Source organism: Neopelma chrysocephalum, unplaced genomic scaffold (genome assembly GCF_003984885.1).
Source record: "Neopelma chrysocephalum unplaced genomic scaffold, ASM398488v2 Primary Assembly neopelma1_96688, whole genome shotgun sequence".
Classification (NCBI taxonomy): domain Eukaryota; kingdom Metazoa; phylum Chordata; class Aves; order Passeriformes; family Pipridae; genus Neopelma; species Neopelma chrysocephalum.
The window spans coordinates 465,431-486,382 of NW_020925333.1; the positions used below are offsets into that span (position 1 = coordinate 465,431).

Consider the following 20,952-nt stretch of genomic DNA (forward strand, 5'->3'; position numbering starts at 1 on the left):
AGTATGTTAGAATCTGAATGTATATTCAGACTGTAACATTCATCCAAGTAGATAAACCATTGTCAGCAAAATGTGAAATGTCATGATGATGTAGCAGATTGGAACAGAACATGTGCTTAGGGACATTTGGCTGTGAAAAACCTAGAGAGAGTATGTGTCTAAATCTAGAGTCCACAATTTCAGTAGGGGCTTCTCTTAAAACTAGGATCTACAAAGTAGTCTCCTCATAAATATTACCAGCGGTGGTTCAAACTGTATTTCCAAAGTTACAGTGCAACAATTACATTTTGAATGCATAGAATAACGTAATATTTTCACCTAGTAATTGCTGTGGCTATTCTAAATATAAAATTGAATAGTCTCAATGTGCACTCCACTTGTATGAGCTGTTGACCTCCTGTGGTTTTGTTGTTCTGAGCTACCGTTTCCAAGACATGTTGATATGTTACTCATATTACTATGACTCATCTGAGTAGCATGAAAAACTCATAGCTGACAGTAAACATGAAAAAAACCTTCACTGTAAGTTAGTCACTGTCTGGCCTAGTGTAAGTACCATTTTGGCCCAATATTAAATCTCACCCTCAAAGAGTCTTTGCCATGCTTATTCATTGTCTGTTTTATCACAGAATTTTAATTTTAAGGTTGACTCATTGGCACTTTTAACTTGCAAAGTATGCTCTAGTTTTGTTTCTATATATATATATATATAAATATATAAAATTTATAGTGTGTGTAAAAATGTTTTATATATAAGATCTATGTATGGAAAAATATAAAAAGTATAAAAAGATAGAAAATTGCATAATTCCAAGTATGATATGATAATCCATTTCTATTTTAATGAAATATGTCAGTGTATGACCGAAGGTAGATTTTAGTATTCTGGTACTGGTTGCCTACAAACTTATGCTACAATGTTATGTATGTTACAGTCAAACATAGGACAGTTACTTAGTTTTGTCAGGAATTCAGCCATCTACAAATATGAGTGCACTTCAGCCAGAATCTTTGACCTGCTTAATGTTGTTTGAAGGTGAAATGAGAAGAGTGGCAAAGTTTTTCACGTATTTAAGCCCAGACATTTATAACTCAGCAATACCCAAAGCATTGAGACCAGCAGAAGAGTATCTTCATGATAGCTTCCATGACTTTTCCGCTTTCAAACATACAGCAGTCTGGCTTTACCTTTTTTTTTTTCCCCCCTCGATTAAATAAACCAAATTTAGTTTTGGGTGCACTTTCCCCTTTGTCTGCTCTTAAAATGTGGCACACAAAATTTTGTTCTTATGGTTTTGAGAGCAGCCTGTCAAATGGGGAAAACAAAGTCTCTTAATCTCAAACATAGTGCAGTCCTATCAGTATTCCCAAAGATAAATCTCTTCATTTTTCTTTTAAATTAACTTTATGAATGTTTTCTGGACATCTGCTGTTTCTCTACTGGACTTTTTTCATTTCTTATGCATCCATTAATGTGTGGTACCCTGAAGGATGTGCTACGCTCTTCCTTTTATTTAATTGAATTTTCTTCTTGAGTTTGGTCACTCCTTTCAAGTCACTGAAACATTTTTGAATTCTGATCTTGCTGCCAATCTTTTAGATTCTTTTTTATCTGGAAATCCTGTTAGCACACTACCTTGTATAAATTGCGAAGAAAGCTAATGCATAAGTATTGGTGGCCCATTGAAGTGAGAAGAAACAAGTAGCTACAGTAGCTATCCTACATATTTTGCTTTAGCCAATTTTATCGGTTCATTCTCTATGAGAAATATTTTGTATTTATGCACAGACCTCTATAATAACTTCCATCAAATTCAGAAATATATATCTGCACAGCGGCTAAACTTGATGAAAATTTTAACTTGTCAAGTTTAACTCCTTTGGACTTTCAAGATTAGGTCTAACTTTTCTTCTGCATCAATGAAAGTGTGTGCAGTGGGAACATATACAGAGATGAAAACAGTTGGCATTGAGGAGCTAATAACCACAGTATACATATTTGCTGAGAACAACAATTGAACTAGACCAGAACTGGTCTAGTGAACTGAGTGCTCTTTAGCAGTTGCAGCAGGTTGAGTGGGTTCCTTGAACACATCAGCTGCTTTAGTTTTGTCTCAGGACTGCTCAAGATGCAAACCAATGGTGAGTATGATGCTAGGAGATGAGATTCAGAAATGCACTGAAGCACATAATAGCAACTTTTTAAAAAAATGTTTTTTTCCTACATCAGAATTACAATTCTGTGGGTTTTTTTTTTTAAAATAGGAAAAATAGACTGTTGAGGATAATCTGGTATGTTAAATTAGGATTTCTCATTTGTGTCTGGGGTGGAATTTGGGGAGAGGTTTAGATGTATAAATGATTAGCCTAAACAACTATTGATGTAATTGTCTGAAACTGAACAATGAACTGTTTTTACTCGCTATCTTCTCACACTGTTTTGCTTACACTCTGCCAGCCAATTTTTACAGTTCATAAGATGTCAATAGAAATGCTAGAGCAGCAGTGGTGGCCTTAGGCAGTCTAACAACATGGCACAAAAATAGATTGATGTTGGGAAGTGACATGCTGTCATAACCAGTTAATGCATCAATTGTCTAGTTTTATTATCACTTAAATTTGAAAGGTGGGGAAAAAGAGGTTGTGTAAAAACTTTCCCTATGTTTTATAATCATCTTTTGTTAAGAAAATCCAAAATACTTCAATTAAATTAGATTATTTGAGCCCAAACACGGAGCTGATCCAGGCCAATTTAATAATCTCTCATTAACAGCTTTGGATTTCACAATTATAACTATGCATTTTTCTTGCAATATGAAAAACAATTTCATAAAATGTAATGTGATCCTTGGATGAATTTGTACTTTTTGAGCATAAGCCTAAGTACTGTTTGAGTCTAAATGGTCATGCTAACAAAATGGATTTACTTAAAAGCAGAGTTTGTGTGCAATATGCTGTTTTTTTCAGTTAGAGGTGAACAGTAGAACTGGAGCATGGGACATACTAAATATTTTAACTTACAGTAGCCTTAACTTAGCTGTTCGTTTTGTTTATTATAAATTTCTTATCGTTAGCAGTAAAGAGAGTGTCGCAGGATTTGATATATTATAGTACTTTTAGAGCAGAGCTTTTGACTAGTTAGCACAAACACTTCCTGAATACCTCACTGAGGAGAAACTTAATACTGCACTGACTTAGAACTGAACACATGCCTGTTTCGAAAACAGAGGACAAAGTGCAAAGCTATTGCAATCAGTATTAGTCACTTGAGTTTTTGGAAGTGCTTGGGAAAGTGCTTTGGGATTTTGGGCATGATAATATTTTATAATTTTAGCTAGGGGGTGGTAAGTGAGATGACTAGGAATTTCTTTGCAGTTCTTGCAAAGGAGGACAGCATCACCTCTTCTCACAGAACAGATTTTCCTTTCCTCAGGAGGCTTAAACATTGGCATGCACTAGATTGCTCCTTTTGAGGTTGGTTTTAGACTTAAAAACTGCACTTATAAATTTTTTGTGTTCAAAATTAATAGGTATGGTTGAAATGTTCAGAGTTCATGATAATGTATTGCTGTCTTTTTGTGTGCATAAATTCAACCTTCGCACTGATTTTCCAGAGTTAAGAGTTCTATGCAATGGATGACAGGCCAAGACCAAATGCCAGTTACAGAACACTTGGCAATGCCTTCTGATGTTTTGTACACCTCTGCTACTGTGGCAAAACATGGCATTGGACCATCTGTGTCAGTCTTTGCTTCAAAATCCTCACCTGAGCCTGCTTGGATCCAGATGTGCTGTGACTTCAGTCATTTTTTATCACTGCTCAGGTTACCAGTTGCCCAGCTAGCAATCTGGAGCTTAAAAACTTGACCAGTACACAGCTTACACAATTGTGCAACCTTTTCTTTGTATGGGAGGCCACAAATGTCTCAGTGTTTGATGTGCATAGGAACAGAATATGGACAGCAGAAATTCTCAGACAAGTTTGAAGTTGGTACTTTTTCAACTGCTATGAATGAAATTTCTGAGGTTTATTTGGAAACATTTCCCAAAATCTGAAGTTTTGCACAGTCATTTTTTAAAAGCTATAAATAACAGGTATTTTCTTTTATTTCCAGCTTCTTTGCAATACTGGCCATGCTGAAGAAAAGCTAGGTTTTACCTATGACAGCATCATAATATGGTAAGTAGTAAGGAGCACTAGAGCAGTCCTAGGGAGCTTCAGTTGTTTTGGTGCAATTCAATAAACTTCATTTGTGCTTTTGAGCTAGCATTTTGTATTTATAATATGTTTGAAAACATTGCAATGCAAATAGTTTAATAAGGAAAATCAGAAATACATTATTCACTTTATTATATTACTCATAGATGTAAAAGTACCTCTAAATATTTCAGTACTTAGAGAAAGCACTTTTAGTAATAATGTACACCTACAAAATATGGAGCATACTCTTGATGTAGAATCAGGATTTTAAAGATCAATATTTTGTTATTTTGTTATGTGTATGTCTTTGTAGCATGGCTTTCCCTGCTACCAAACTGCTCTGCGTTTGTACTTTTAAGTGAAATGTCTATTTATTTTGTGGCCATTTTTGACAGTCAGGTGACGTGCATGTTTCCACACAGACATTGATAAATTTGTCCTGAGGCTCAGCAGTGGTGGCAAAAGCAACCACAACAAGATCTAGTATTTAATACATTTTTTGTGTTCTTTCAATTTTTTTATCTCACTTATGAAAAAAAGCTTAGAAAAGCTAATTACTCTTTAGGTAAAATGTTGGGAAATCTTGTGTAATTGCTTATGGAAATATTGTAAGTCATTTTCCTAAATAGAACTGGTGTCTTTATCTTTCTGGCTAGCTGTACTGTTTTCATTACATTTCTCAATATTTAAATATAGTGATACATCCCTTTTTGATAGCTTTTTCTTTTGAATGTTGCATCTCATGATTGTTTTGTCCTTTGTAGTGGTTTCACTTTAAATTGGTGTACAGCTTCCTCACAAGGGGAGATGGAGGGGCAGACACTTATCTCTTCTCTGTGCTGACCAGTGACAGGACCTGAGCAAACAGCACAAAGCTGTGTCAGGGGAGTTTAGATTCAGAAAAGGTTCTTCACCCAGAGGGTGGTTGGGCACTGGAACCCGCAGAAGTGGTCACAGCACCAAACCTGACAATTCAAGAAGCATGTGGCCAACGCTCTCAGGCGCATGGTGTGATTGTTGGGGCTGTCCTGTGCAGGGCCAGGAGCTGGACTTGGTGATCCTTGATATCAAGAATACCCCTGCTATCAGTACAGACTGGGGCATGAGCTGATTGAGAGCAGCCTTGCTGGTGGGTAAGAGACTGGGTATGAGTCAGCAGTCCCATGTCCAGTCTTGCAGCCCAGGAAGCCAACCGTGTCCTGGGCTGCATCCAAGGCAGTGTGTCCAGCAGGTCAAGGGAGATGGTTCTTCCCCTCTACTCTGCTCTCATATGGCTCTGGGGTCCCCAGCACAGGAAGGACATTGATCCTGTTGGAGCAAGTCCAAAGGAGGGCCAGCAAAATGATTAGAGAGGCTGAGAGAATTGGCTTTGTTCAGCCTGGAAAAGAGAAGGCTTAGGGGTGATCTAATTGTGGTCATCCAGTCCCTAAATGAAGCCTACAAGAGAAACTGAGAGGAACTTTTTTGTGCAGGCAGATAGGGGCAGTAGGTTTAGGTTGGATATTAGGAGGAAGTTCTTTGCTTTGAGAGTGGTAAGACCCTGGAACAGGTTGCCCAGGGAAGCTGTAGAAGCCCCATCCCTAGAAGTGTTCAAGGCCAGGCTGGATGGAGCTCTGAGCAACCTGGTCTAGTGGAAGGCATCTCTGTCTGTGGCAGTGGGATCATTTTATGATTCTGTGATTAATTTCGGTCTACAAATTAAGAATATCTTCCTCTTGTGAGTTGTAGAACAAGCTCTCAAAGCATTGATTTCTGTTGAGGAGCTGTTTGTCTAAAGGTTGTTTTGGTCTGCCATTCAAGAAACATTTTCCTCTCAAATATAAAAGTAAAGTACTCTACTCAATGAGGGGAAGAAAAAATCCAGAATTAATTTTTGCCTGTCCTAATGAGAAATGACATGGATAGCAACAACACCACTTGAATGAGTAATGGGTAACTTCTGCCCTGAAAGGAAACTGCTGATGAGTCTTAAACTGGCATATCCAGAGCAGTTGTAAACTGTGAGGTAGATGTCCAAACAGAAGAAATACCACTGACTCTTACATATTCATCCATCAGACTTCCACCTCTTCAAAACTGCAAATCTAGAAACAAAGCAAAATGTCTGATCTAAAAAATACCTCTTATCTGCTCAGCACAATTGAAGAGTTACTTACATGCTTTTCTTGAATAACTTTGGGAATAAATATCTTCTCTAGTACACTTTTTCTTACAGGAATACTTTTTCTTAACGTCACAATATTGAAAATCTGTATCTTATTTGCTTACAGCTCAGCTTAGAGTGGCACTCTTTTATGTAAAGAATCTTATTTCATGTTACAGAAAAGATGGTCTTCCTAAAGTAATTCCCTCCTTGGTGCTGAAAGTAATAATCAGTTCATCTTTATCTGCATATGACATTGCAGACCTTCTACTTTGTGTAGATATCACCTGGAACTAGGCTTCTGTTACAGTGACTTACCTAGCCAATTAATCACCAAAAGACTCAAGAGACTTTTTGTCTTGCAGTAGCTGATTACCACGCATCATGACCCTAGAATAAGAAAAAAATAAGCCATTAGTATAAGTAGAAATTCAGTCTCACTGGCTGAAGTATTTACATTCTTAGGTGTACAGTGAAAGATCCTACTAGAATATGTCACTGGGGGGTTGAGGATTCCTCCTCCACCTTCATGTGGTCAAGAAAGAGGGACAAATCTTTTGAGGGCCTTCAGGAGGACAGTGTGCCACTTACTGCTTTCAAACTCCATTTCTAGAGGTCTTCCATATCTTATTTCTTCTTACCTACCTTACTCAGCCTGTTAATTTTCTTGGACTAATATTGTACTCTGCTGTTTTGTCAAGTAACAAGTCACATACAGGTTTTGGTCATGTGTCATTTTATGGATGTACAGGCTGTTCTTTGGGGAAAAAATGGTTTGTGGCTTTTTCAGATTAGTATATGTAGTGGGTTGACCCTAGCTGGATGCGAGGTACCCACTAAAGCCACTTTCTCATTCTCCCTCTGCAGCTGGACAGAGGAGAGAAGAAAAAAAACAATGAAGCATTCACGAGTTAAGAGCTGTGAGAGGTCACTTACTGATTGCCTTCCTGGGCAAAACAGACTCAAAGTGGAGATATTACCTAAATTTATTACTAACTCTCAAAGAGTGTAAGTTATTACTTACTCTCAAAGAGTGAGAAATCAAACAGTCTTAAAAACACCTTCCCCCCACCCCTCCTTCCTTCCATGTTCTCCCTCCTCCCCCCCAGCGGTGCAGGGGGGAGGGGAATGGGGGTTATGGTCAGTTGTTGTTTCTGTCGCTGCTCAGGGAGAGGAGTCCTTCCCCTGCTCCCGTGGGGTCCCTCCAATGGGAGACAGTCCTTGATGGGCCTCTCCAGTGTGAGTCCATCCCTCGGGCAGCAGTTCTTCCCAAACTGCTGTCCCCAGGGTCACTCCTCCATGGGTGCAGTCCTTCACGGATGAGCTGTACCGACGTGGGTCCCCCACAGGGGCCACAAGTCCTACCCGGGAAAAACCTGCTCCAGCGTGGGCTTCCCTCTCCACGGGCTGCAGGTCTCCGGCAGGACCCCGCTCCATCCTGGGCCTCCCATTGGGTCACAGCCTCCTTCATGCATCCACCTGCTCCAGCATGGGCTCTTCCATGGGCTGCAGGTGGGTCTCTGCACCCCGATGGTCCTCCATGGGCTGCAGGGTGAAAGCTGCTCCACCATGGTCTGCACCATGGGCTGCAAGGCCTCAGCTCCAGCAGCTGGAGCACCTTCTGCTCCTCCTTCTGCACTGACCTCGGCGTGTGCACTGTTGTTCCCATGTTCTCACTCTGCTCTTCCCTGGCTGGAATTCTTTCTGCACCACAACCTTCTGTTCTTAAATATGTTATCACAGAGGCGTTACTATTACTCCTGATTGGCTTGGCCTTGGCCAGCGCAGGAAGTCCGTCCTGGAGCCGGCTGGCATTGGCTCCACAGAACAGAGGAAGCTTCTAGCAGCTTCTAACAGAAGCCACCCCTGTGGCCCCTCTGCTACCAAAACCCAGCCACAGAAACCCACTACAGTGTATTATCTGCATCTGCTGACAAGGCTTCTAGGCTGCACATGGAAGTATCTCAAATGAGTAGGTAGTAGCTGCATGTCAGATGATGAAGTCTAACTACTGCTTACTAGTTGTTTGTCCTTCTTGTTTTTTTCATTGTAGTCTGAGGTTAGCTTTACTGAATGAGGCAAAAGAGGTGCGAGCAGCAGGATTGCGAGCCCTCCGCTATCTTATTCGAGACTCCAGTATTCTCCAGAAGGTGCTAAAGCTGAAAGTGGATTATTTGATAGCCAGGTAATTTTTCTCTTTCTTTGTCTTGTAAATTGCACAATTGTGAATCACTTGCTTTTTCATGGTTGAGACAGGTGAGAAAAGTGTTTTCATATTTGCTTACCTTCCTAATAAGCAGTTTTATAAAAGCCATTTTTCTTCAATAGAAGGCTATTTCATCACAACATCTAACCCAAATAAAATGTTGTCCTAATATATGATATACTACGAGTAATTTAAAGAATTTTTTTCAATCATAAATTAATGAGGTTGAAATAGCAATAATTTTCATGTATAACTGTATAACTGTATAACTGTATAACATGTATTCATGTATAACTGATGAAACAACAGAATAATACCAAAGGGCAAACCAATAGTGAGATAGTAAGATCAGCATGATGAATAGATGTGAATACCAGCAATGGTAGTGCCTCCTGTATTAAAATTTTTGGATTCAATATACTGATAGAGGTGTGTGTGAATTTCTGTTTGCAGATATACACATATAATTTTAGTGTGCTGTTTAATTTTGTTTGAGCAAAGGGATTTTCTAATCTGAGAACTCACAAAACATGTTGATGTGAATCATTACAAATACTTGGTTTAGTCTCATTTGCAAATGACAAATGCTAGCTCAGACAAATGCTTTGCCACTGTATATTTGAGAACATTCTACTGACTTAATTATTATGAGGATAACGGAAAAAATATAAAGCAAAGCTAAGTGACCTATCATAATGAGTATGTTTGCTGTAATGCATAGTTTTTAAACAGTAAGTCAGTTCTTTTTCTTCTGTTTGTTCATGTGCATAAATATTAACATGAGTTGTTAACAGTTAAAGGTGAAAGTTACTGTTGTTATAAACAAAATGTGTTTTTTTACTTATTTTAGGTGCATTGACATACAACAGAGTAATGAAGTAGAAAGAACACAAGCACTTCGATTAGTCAGAAAGGTAAAATCTGCTATATGTGTTGGTATCAGCTGTGCCAGTCCGTTGTACTGACTTCTGTTTTTTTCCATCAAGTGTTTTTTTTCACATACCTTACCTTACCTTACATGGGAAGAAATTATAGATTTAGATAATTTGGATATCGATAATTTAAAAGACAAAAATAAAAGTAATGAAGAGACTTGTTTTGATTTTAATATTTTACCATTTAGAATCTTGTTGATTTTCCTTTGATAGAAGTCATACTGGATGAGATTTGGGAAAAACTTACCGAGGAGTGAATGCAAGGGCATAAGAACGATATTAAGTTTCATCTAGTGACTTGACTTTATTGTTGTCTGTTTAAGCATCTGTGAGTCAAGGATGGGAAATTTTCTGCTATTTAAGGAATGAGACAAATTTGCATCACTGTGGTAATCAGTTCAAGAATGCTTATAGCCTTAATTTCTTTATTCGTAGAGGTTGATGCTATCCATGGGCGTTTTTTTCTCAGATAGTCAATAGGACATGGTTACTCTATGATGGTTACTGCACTTTGTGCCCATGTATATGAGATGTTTGAAGCTATGGTAGCTACGTTTTCAAGTTCATCCTCAAGAAATTGGCATATACAGCTACTAAATGTATTTTCTTCAGTGAAGAAAGTCCAGGAAGTGCTGGACTTCACTATTCTTTATCGTTCTTACATTCTTCAACTGACCTAAAATTGCCAAAGATTTGAGTAAAGTCTGAAGTAGTTGGAAGAATTGTTCTTTGGGAGCACTGTGTATTTACAGTATACATATATTGTTTTAAAATATGGAAGTTTTCTATATGATTTCTTTTCTTGTAATAAGCTTCTTTGGTTTCTGTCTTACAGAAAAAAACAATATACTTGATTAACAATTGTGCCAAAAAAGAGGGGTTTAAATCTTAAACACTGGCCTCCACCTCCAAACCCAAACAAATGAAAACAATCATAACGGTCCTTGAGAAAGTTGCAATTTATTAAAGTTTTTGCTAATCTACTTTGAAATAAAGAGTTTCAGTGTAGAGTCAGAATAACTTAAATCTGAAGATGGAGTGGAAACACATTTATAATTGGTTTTCTTTGGGTCAGAAATTTGTCCTCATTGTTCCTGGGCTTTTTTGAGTATTACTTACTTGAGTAAAAGCTTCTGTCTTGCATGAAAGAAGAGACAGCAAGAGAATCAAATCCATTAGTTTCATTTGAAAAAATGATGTTCATAGATAAACATTAGAGAAATCATGCAGCTGACCGTCAGTTCTTTTTTTTGTCCATCATTGTGGCAGGGTACTGTGCATGCACCAGGTATGTGCATCAGGTGTACCTGCTCTACAGGGATGCTTGTGGTTCCTTGACACTGAGAACTGTGTTGATGAAAGGTGTTTTCTACCATCTCTTGCTACCTACAACATTCTTTTTTCTTGAAAGACAACCTCAGACAAACAAAAAAACCCACTCAGCCTGGCTACCAATAAAGTTAACAGTTTTTTCATGTGCTATTTGGGCTACAGCAGCTAAACATGCCTTGGCATAGGGTGGTCAGTACTTGAGAGACTCTAACAAGGAATACTGTGACACACTTCCTGAATGGCACACTCTGTATTTTCACACTTTTTATTACCCTGCTCTTACCTTTTTGTCACCTCTCTCTTCGTCTCCTTCAGTGTCTCAGGCTCAGTGGCTTGATACCAGGATACCTAAAAGATCATATAAAGGTCTAGAAGAGGAGAATGAATGGCAAATAAAACAAACAAAGCTAACTAATTTGTGCAGAAGATAATTTACTGTGAGCCATGGAGGAACTGAACTGGGTTTTTCCAGCATCACAGAACTATTGTTTTCAGTTTCAAGGTCTGGATGCAATCCTTTGGTAGCAAAAATACCTATATGAGAAAAGCAGAGATTAAATTAAAATGTTTTCTCACTCTCCTATCTTCCTTTTCATAGAGTAGAAGAACAAAATATAAAATATTAATACTCCTTTATGAATTTAGGAAAGGCACTTAATAATATATTTGTTTAAAAACTGTGCAGGTTAAAGTAGTAGAGGAAGATAAAAACAATTTCCTACCAAGGGCTTTACAATTTAGTAATGTCTTCAGCCATGAAAAGGATGGCATGAAGTTGCTTTGGGAAGTGTTTTTCTACCTAACAATTTTTTTTTTATGTAGTAGGCAAGGTGTTTTCCTGTTAAAGCAGAAGTCAAGGTTAGATGCAATATGAACCACTTTCTTTCTTCCTCTTTTTTAAAGGAATCTTAAAAGACCAAATTTGTAGTCTTCATTATTATTTCACGATAGCTACTTGTAAGTAGCTCTGCTTTACCTGTCATTTAGTCTTTAGAACTGCATTTTAATACCTAGCGCAGATACAAATACAAAAGTTTGTTATTCTACTAATGTATTTTGAATTGATTATTAAAATAAGTCTTTCATTCTCATGTCTTAAAACCAAAGAAGGCAATGAAGCAGAATAACCTTAAGAGGCTGCTTGTGTCCTCACACTAAGTACATGTCAGTATCAGTAGGAAACAGATTACAGTTTTACAGTACACCCATTTTATTACTAATTCTTGTTTCTTCATGCCATTGTAAAACTGAAAGACTGTGTGGGTGGGGAGGAATTTGTTTTTAATTTAGAGTCCTGTCTTAAAGCTTCCTGTTTTGTTGGCATTAACATTATGTATAACAAGAAATTTCTCAAAAACATGTCTTAAAAGTAAATTTGTTAAAACTCTTCCAATATATTGGTCATAGAGGTTGATCTCTTCTCATTTTAACATCCGTGCAAAAAAAGGTAAAAAGTTAATCACCTTTGAACAAGTATCTATAACACATCAAAGGCTGATGTAAAATGAATAAGCCCTGAGTTTTTAGGTGCTTGATGGAAATTGAGTATTTTTGTACATATCACTTTTAGTGGGAAAAAAAGTGACATGGTTGAGTGGGCTATAAAACATTGTGTTGTTCCCTTTTTAAGCAGTCAGACAAAAACCTACTTCCTCCTTAGTAATACATCTGTTTAGTGATATTCTTGTTCCACAGTAGAGATTATATGTGTATTTAATTTTCACAAATTGAAAAAATGTGAACAAGCTACTCAGCCTTTGTGATCAAAGCCCCACTTGGGGGATGGTGAAGAGTTGGTGGTACTGGTTGTTAGTTTTGGAGTGGCTTTCTTGGCCTTTAATGTGTGCACAGGATCTTGGTCTTTCATCTGGTGTGAATTCTGAGTGTACCAAACTAGTAGCTTAGGGTTTCCATGGTGCAGAACATCCTCAGTGGTGTAAATGAGCATTGGCTATCAAATTTGTTTTTCTATTCTGTCTCAGATTTATTTTAAGTATTTTTTAATTGAAGAACGACCTCATTAATGGACACTGGTGTTATTTCCATCTTTGCTTTTCCATTTAACGTGTTTAAAGTGTGTGTGGTTTTCTTTTGCTATATCTCTATAACTTATGATGAAGATTAATTACGTTGCAGTTCTAGGATGATCAGGTACTGTGCAAAAGAATATAGGGCTGTTACTGATAGTTGCATTCCAAATACTGTTAGCAGCTGCTTCTGTTGCCTGTCTTTTTTTTAGATTTTGCAACAGTCTAAGGATATCTCTACAAAACAGGAGATGCTAGTCTTGGCTAATTAAACAGTTGAGTAGGTATTGAATAATTTGCTGCAGTATGAATGAATCTTCTGCATGAATTTGTAATTTACTCTGTATCATTGGATAGTGTTATCTGTCATAAAGAAGTGATTGAAAACAACTATGGAAAAGGCAGTCATAATTCTCATTGCAACAGTCATCTTTTAACTCTTTCTTATTAAGATAAAATAATATAAAAATAAACAACTGGAGCAGGAAGAGAATGCTAAAGTAAGTTGACAGATGAATTGGAATTGAAATTCAATTTCAGGAGCAAAAGAAATAGTTATGAGGGTTCACCTGATAAACCAAGTAATAGATGGAGTGGTCCGTCTAATTGTATGTAGGAAACAGAATGCTGGTGAATTTATGAGTGTATTTAGAGAAATATTATGAAGAAACCAGAGGGCTTTTTCTTTCTTTTTTGGCAGATGATCACTGTGAATGCTTCATTGTTCCCCAGTTCTATAACTAATTCTTTGATAGCAGTTGGAAACGATGGTCTTCAAGAAAGAGACAGAATGGTTCGAGCATGCATAGCCATTATCTGTGAACTAGGTAAGATGATTTTTCTTAATTAGGTTTCAGTTTTGATGTGGTTGTCATTAGCAGTATTTGCTTAATAATTAATTAGATGTTAAGAGTTCTTAATGTCAGTTTCATGGATTTTCGCAATTAACATGATATGAACTAAAATGACTTAAAATCCCTTTAAGAATAGTACCTGAAGGTTTCAGGTGCTCTTCTTTACATTAAGATCTGCCAATTTTTGATTTACCTTAAAAACGTTTCTGTACTGCAATTGGTGTTTCTTAAACTAATGGATTGGAGGTAGGGAGAATTCCATACACAAGATGCTGACAAATTTACAGGAGTTCAGAGAATTACAAGACATTTCCTTTTTAAAAATCCTGGAGTGGTTACTGTAGTGAGCTGGCTTCTGGAAGTCAGTATTTGTGTCCCTGTTTAAAGGCTATCTGGACAGTGGTTTATACTAACTCCCTAGACTTTCATTTGTGTGCTGATTTTTGAAGTTTTTCCATAGTCAATCAGAGGGGAATAACTTCAGCAATATTTTCAAGATACAAACTTCTGTTTTAAAGAAATAAATGATAAGTTACTGTTATAGTCTGGTCTGTCCAGTGAAGCATGAAACCTCTCTGTGGGGAAATCCAGAAACTACCACATGGAAACTTGGTTGGAATTAAGTTAGGACATGGCCACATGGTGGATTCTGACCAGTATTTTTGTGTTTGATAAATTAATCCAAAATCTCTATTTATTGTCAGCCAGTTCCATTAAAAGCTTTACATGTGCCTCAGCGGTGTTCAGGAAGAATAAGATTTATATATTGAAGAGATGACAAGTCTGTCATATGCCATGAAATGTTTTCTTTCCTATCACTGGCCAAAATGACGTGTTTGTCTTTATTTAGCACTTCAGAATCCCGAGGTGGTGGCTCTTCGAGGTGGTTTAAGTACCATCTTGAAAAATGTGATTGATTGTCAGCTAAGTCGAATAAATGAGGCTCTGATAACTACAGTTTTACACCTCATTAATCATCCAAAGACCCGACAGTATGTGCGAGCAGATGTAGAATTAGAGGTGGGTACAGTTTTACTTGTTTAGAGACAGAAATTAAACATTGTATTGTTAATGAAAATGTTTCATTTTTATCTCAGATTTCACCCTCTGTGTTAGTGCACAGTGTTTAATATATAATATTTTAGGCTAAGAGCCTAAGATATATAAAGCAGCAATAATATGATGGTTTGGAGTGGGACTGAGGAGAGGGCAAGAGCGATTTAACTGTATTTTCATGTGAAAATAATGTATTTCTTTCTTTTGTTTAGCGAATTTTAGCCCCTTACACAGATTTTCACTACAGGCATAATCCAGACACAGCAGAAGGACAACTCAAGTAAGTGTTAGTGCTGCAACTTGTGCTCCCAGTTGTATTGGAATTAAGCTATTCTTCTTTCCAAATACTAATTTTCTTGAGGTTGAATACAGTAGCCTAGAGTGCAAATTCCTAAAATACTGTTAAGCATTTAAGATTTAAAAGGGCTTGATTTGCCTAGAGAAGAGAGGGTTGGGGGACACCCTCCCTGGAATAGCAGACTTTTTAATACTTACGAAGATGTTATCAAGAAGATGTAGTGTGGCCCTTCATGGTGGCGAAAGGTGGGAGGACAAGAAGCAACAGAGAGAAATTGAAGCAAGAGAGATTTCAACTTCATATGAGGGTAGCAGGGGGATTATTTTCTGTGAAGCCAGTCAAGAGTTAGAAGAGGCTGTCCAGAGAGGTCCTGCACCCTTCATTGTTAAGAGTTTAAGACCCAACTGGATAAAGCCTTGAGTATTTTACAGGTTTCAAGCTGAATTACAGAAGCTTATATAGTTCCCACAGCTCTGGATACTGTAAAAGGCATGTGTAATCCACACTGCATTTGCTAAGTTCTTTCAGGGGGGTTGAGCTAGGTGACCTGTAAAGACCCCTTCCAAACCAAACCATTCTATAACCTGCCCTGGTCTGATAATTGTCAACTTCTTTGTGCAGGAATTTTGACTAGAGAGAGATCTGAGATTGCTTCCAACTTGAATTTTGCAGGCTTTTTTAATTGTCAAATGGGCTTAGAAGCTTAGGTCTGGGAAACTGAATAAGGTCCAGTCTTTATGTCCCTGCTGTAGACTCACTGTCAGTGGAGGTGCAGAGTGATTCACCTGACCCCATACAGGTGTTTACTTTTTGATGTTATCCTCCTCCTGTGGAAACTCCCCTGGAAGAGGAAAAGTAACAATACTTAAAAATTCTAAACTTTTTTGTGTGTATATACATTGTGTAAATACATATGCATACATGAAATATTTCTCTTACTCTGGATTTTGTCCCCCATCTAAAATCTCAATTAACTACCTTTAACTTGCTGTGTTAGTAACACTGTTTTCTCGTAATTGCCTCCATTGTGACATTTGTTGTTTTAATGACAGAGAGGACAGAGAAGCACGGTTCCTAGCTAGTAAAATGGGAATAGTGGCAGCATTTCGATCATGGGCAGGTAAGATTTGTTTATTTGTTTGAAGCTGGATGATTAGAAGGGTGATTTTACTTTCCAGTATAAATGACACAAAATCTGTGTCATTTGATGTTTCTAATTTCTATCAATACCTTCCTACAATGTTTTGGTACTGTAAAATTGGAGGACGCATAAATAGTTTTCTTTGACTACTAACATGGCACAGCTTTTTCCCTCCCTGTATAGAATACCTTATGAGTTGTATCTTGATGGTCATAATTGACATTTAATGGGTGACAGGATGTTTAAAGTAACATCATATTATAAAAATTTGCCTTTGAGGTAGTTCTGCCATGTAAATGAGAAATGTCTATGTTAAGAGGTACTGACAGAATTTAGTTTCATTAGCACCTGCTTTTACCAGCTGCCATAGCTTAAGATAATTTGCAAATGGATATAGGTTTCAGTTTTTCATGTAGAAAACATTTCTAAATCAAAAAAATAGGGTTTTTTTAATGTTTCTGAATTCTTTCTCTGCAATATTACAATATCTAAAATGCACGCACTGCTTAGGGACTGCTAATTTTTTTAGTCAAGACAGTGTCTTGCAAATTTTAACTAAATCAGTTAATATAACCATTTACCAAAATTTTGAGTTGGAATTTTGCAGGCTGTACTTAGAAAAGATTCAGTCTCTTTTTTCACACTTTTTGATTTAATTTTTAAAGCTCTGAAAATGATCACTGAGTTTAATTTTAATATCCAAGTATCCTTCAAGTTTCTTATGCATTCTTTCATGTTTGGAGAGGAAGTGCAGGAAGCTTGGGACAATTTGAAACTTCTAGGAAACAGTTTCTGATAGGAGTGTTGCTGCATCTTCCTGTACTCGGGCACTTAGAACTTAAAGCCTGTGCCTGAAAGTGCAAGTGACTGAAGAAACAATTGTCCTGGAATACATGACTTGTTGTGGCACTCCTGCTGTTAACATGTTCATCCTATTTTATATGACTTGTTATGCTGGAGACTAATGTCTTAGGTATTCTTACTACAAAAGTGTCCTTACACTGTCAGCCTTTGAAAAGGACATGCTTTAGAGTGTTGTTGTTTTTGTTTTTACTTCTTCTGTGTGTTTTTTCGCCTGTCTGTTTATCTGCCATATACTGCTGTTCTGTTCTGCTTGTTTACCAGTCTGGGTTCTTCTTCAGAGCTGATGGTTACTACGTGCTTTATGCTCATGTGTGATCCTGTCCTTAGAGACAAAACTGGGGCATGGAGCAATGACTGCATGCACCCAAATCTGTTCCTGCATTGCAGTTGGGATGTGGCCACTGTACACTCTTGCAAAAGGCCTCTGAGGTGCACTGTGGCCCTTAGTGAGTCTGTGGCCACATGTGCATATCTGAAGTTTTTGTGGCATGTAATTTTCAAAATTGAGAACTTTCTTCAAGTTCATGTAAAGCACACCATGGAAGTTAAATTTCTGTTAGTGAAAATAAGTAGATGAGTAGGTGATATTTTCATCTCTCAGTACTTTTTAAAGAATAACAGTTTAAGTTTGTTTATGGTATCTAAGACAAAAAAGTGGGAAAATCTAGATTATTTTTGTTAATTTAAAGTTGCATTTTGTAGAAATTTATTTGTTTTCTGGGTAGTGTAGTTTCTCTAAGTTTAATTTGTTCTGTGAAATCTGAAGAGAAGTGGTCAAGGAAATAAAAAAGATTACTGTCTTTGCAGCCCCATTTAAGAGTGCATAAATTGAGACTGAAAATCAGTGTAAGCTTTAAGTGATATGCTGTAACTTGAAAAATTTGAAGGTTCTCCCTATTAAAATTGAAATTTTAAACTAACAGAGTAAAAATAGAATGTAAAACATCCAAATTTTAAGAGAGACTTTTATGTAATGTTAAATCTACTGTGTTGAAACATCTGGAGATGAGCACTGGTCTCTTGGGGGAATATTATTATATATTTAATGTTTTCTAGGTATTATCAGCCTGTGCAAACCTGGAAATTCTGGGATTCAGTCTCTTATTGGGGTACTCTGTATACCAAATATGGAAATACGGGTAGGTAGTAAGTATTTATTACTGATGTAGGCATAATATTGAATGTTTTAATTTACGTATTCTAGCTTTCTAACAATTCAGTAAACACAGACTCCACAGTTACGAGACCATAATCCTCAAGTTCATTTAACTCCCAAATTCAAGTCTGTAATTCCATTACAAAATTCCTATGAGAATGGGAAGCAGACCGTGTATTCTGAGAAAATGGAGGAGAGAAAAGTACAGGAATTAATCATTACTGTGCTCCCAAATCAAAGGAAGTTTACAATAGCTGCAGTTACAAGCTTAAAGCATAATAATCAGAGTTGAATCCAAGGGAAATAAAGACATTTCTTCACAAATTAAAACTATTAACCAATGAAGTTGATGTTGCCAGCTGTAACTGTTCTAAAAATCTGCAATCTAAGTAGTCTGAACTTCTATAGAATTCATACTGACAGTAAGGTACAGTTCAAAAGTAAGCAAGCCCCCTCTTCTCTTCTTCAGATTATTTCAGTTTATGAAAAAAGAAACAATTGCACAAATACACAAATGAAACACATACACCAGTTTTAACACTCTATAAAAAATCTCAGCTTCAGTATTAATAGTGAAAATAAGGAGTTTTTTTGTACATCTCTAACATGCATGTTTTGGGGTTTTGTTTTTTTTTTTTTGTAGCGAGGCCTGCTTGAAGTTCTCTATGATATATTTCGCCTTCCTCTTCCTGTTATCGCAGAAGAGTTTATTGAGGCACTTCTCAGTGTAGGTAGGTATTTAAAACAGTTCACGTAAGAATTTTGTCTATTAAGCTTCTCTGCAAATTTGAAACTTTCAGAGTTTCCTCTATGTTGTCAATTGCCTTATTATTTACTGTTTTATCACTGAATTCATTGGGTACTCAGAAGTCCTCTTTAAAATCCTTTATCAACTGTTAAGTGTAAAGTTTGATAAAAGATCAGCAGTGGAGCATAGTTAGGCATTTACACAAAGGATTGTGTAAACATATCTCTACAAATTAGACTTCTTTGAACTGTCACAAGTGTTCATAATGCAGATGTGTCAGTGAATGTTACAGAAAAGTTATTATTCAATTTTTTCTATATATTGTGTATCTGCTAGCTATCCCCACTGCACCTTACCAGACTTCTGTTTTTTAAGGACAAGTGCATGCTTTTTTATGTCTTTATATTTAACTGGGTTAGTATTTTATCTTTAGAATTACTCCTTGTGAACCCAAGATTATTCTCTGCTTTGTCCCACAGTGCAAAAGTATCAGCCCAAAAGGAGCAAGTTTCAGCCTTTAGGATTCCCACAATTCTCCTCTACAAACTCTGATTACAAATGTTTTGTCATGCAATTGATTATAAAAGCTTAATCCTTGTTCCATCTTTATAAGTAAATAAGTCATTCTTTGTTGCAAACTTGGTGCTCCAATATATGGACATACATTGTAAAATTTTAGGTGCTAATGGTATTTTCTGTTTAACAAGTTTAATGGGTTTTTGAATTGGAAATGTCATTATTTTGGTTGACTCTTAGATACAATCTTTGTCCTAGCTATCAAGGTATCCTTGCTTTGTTCAGGAATGTGGGTTAGATGTGTTGTTAAAGATCCCTTCCGACAAAATTTTCTGATATTTGAAACCTGAGGTAACATGTGCTGGCAAGGATTATTTTTTACCTACTGACAGCCACTAAAATAACAATACAAAAGCCAATGTTATAGTTGCCTTTGTCCATATTTTCTTGTTATAGATCCAGGCAGATTTCAAGACTGCTGGAGACTTTCTGATGGCTTTGTAGCTGCTGAAGCTAAAACCGTATTACCCCATCGAGCCAGGTCAAGGTGAGGATCTAAGGAACTCAGTCTAAACATCTTTTCTTGTTTTGTTTTTTGGTGGTGTTGACAAAATACTTCTTGTTTTCTGGCAGGCACAATAAGAAATGAATTTTGTAAACCATTTCCATACTTTTTTTTCTCCTTAGACCTGATCTCATGGATAATTACTTGGCATTAGTGCTTTCAGCTTTTATTACCAATGGACTTCTAGAGGTAACTAATGACTTTGAGTTTGAATGATGCTTGCTACTTTTTTTCCTATAAGCATTCAAATAAGATGTTACACATTAATGTTGTAATATTTTTTAACTTTTTGAAGGGTCTGGTTGAAGTGATCACAAGTAGCGATGACCATGTGTCTGTTAGAGCAACTATCCTTTTGGGAGAACTTTTGCACATGGTAAGTAAAACTTACTGTAACTACTTGTAAATAGATATTTGCTATTATAGCTATTATAATATTGAATTTGTATTACAAACCTGGAACATGTAGTTTTCATCTGAATAGTGGATTAGTTTACATTGCATCTTTTGGCATTTCATGTATTAAAAACAGTATTAATCAATAGAAAGACTGTTTGGAAAGAATCAGAAGTGCTAGGGGTTCTGCTCCAAGGATAGTCTCCAGCTCTGCCTCTCACCACTGCTCTTCCTTGCCGTAGTAGCCAGTTGTATTTTTAAGCTGGAATGCTGCAAACTCACCCATCAGTTACTGTGTTTGGGAAAAGGATCATTGGTGATTTTTCCTTTTCTTAGAATGATGACAGGTAGCCCTCTGACAGCGCGTTAAGGTTTCTGTTTCCCAGGATAGGCAGATAAAACTTTTTTCACATTCAGCTCCATGTGGTTTGGATACTTGGTATTATTCATTGAGGCAACTCCATCTTGGTGGAGTGCACTTTCAGCACTGCTATGGCTATGGGTATCTCCTGCT

At 36.9% G+C, this 20,952-nt stretch overlaps 1 protein-coding gene across 1 annotated transcript in view; it reads left to right on the plus strand.

Annotated features, from left to right (window-relative positions):
* RICTOR (RPTOR independent companion of MTOR complex 2) overlaps positions 1–20,952 on the plus strand; it is a 76,000-nt gene that overhangs the window by 20,712 nt on the left and 34,336 nt on the right. Inside the window, exons 4-15 of the mRNA XM_027709182.1 lie at positions 4,116–4,180; positions 8,398–8,529; positions 9,401–9,464; positions 13,545–13,671; positions 14,549–14,718; positions 14,967–15,034; positions 16,105–16,172; positions 18,114–18,196; positions 18,857–18,944; positions 19,934–20,024; positions 20,165–20,231; positions 20,338–20,418. Of these exons, the coding sequence (XP_027564983.1) occupies positions 4,116–4,180; positions 8,398–8,529; positions 9,401–9,464; positions 13,545–13,671; positions 14,549–14,718; positions 14,967–15,034; positions 16,105–16,172; positions 18,114–18,196; positions 18,857–18,944; positions 19,934–20,024; positions 20,165–20,231; positions 20,338–20,418 (1,104 nt within the window). The remainder of the gene's footprint in view (positions 1–4,115; positions 4,181–8,397; positions 8,530–9,400; positions 9,465–13,544; positions 13,672–14,548; positions 14,719–14,966; positions 15,035–16,104; positions 16,173–18,113; positions 18,197–18,856; positions 18,945–19,933; positions 20,025–20,164; positions 20,232–20,337; positions 20,419–20,952) is intronic.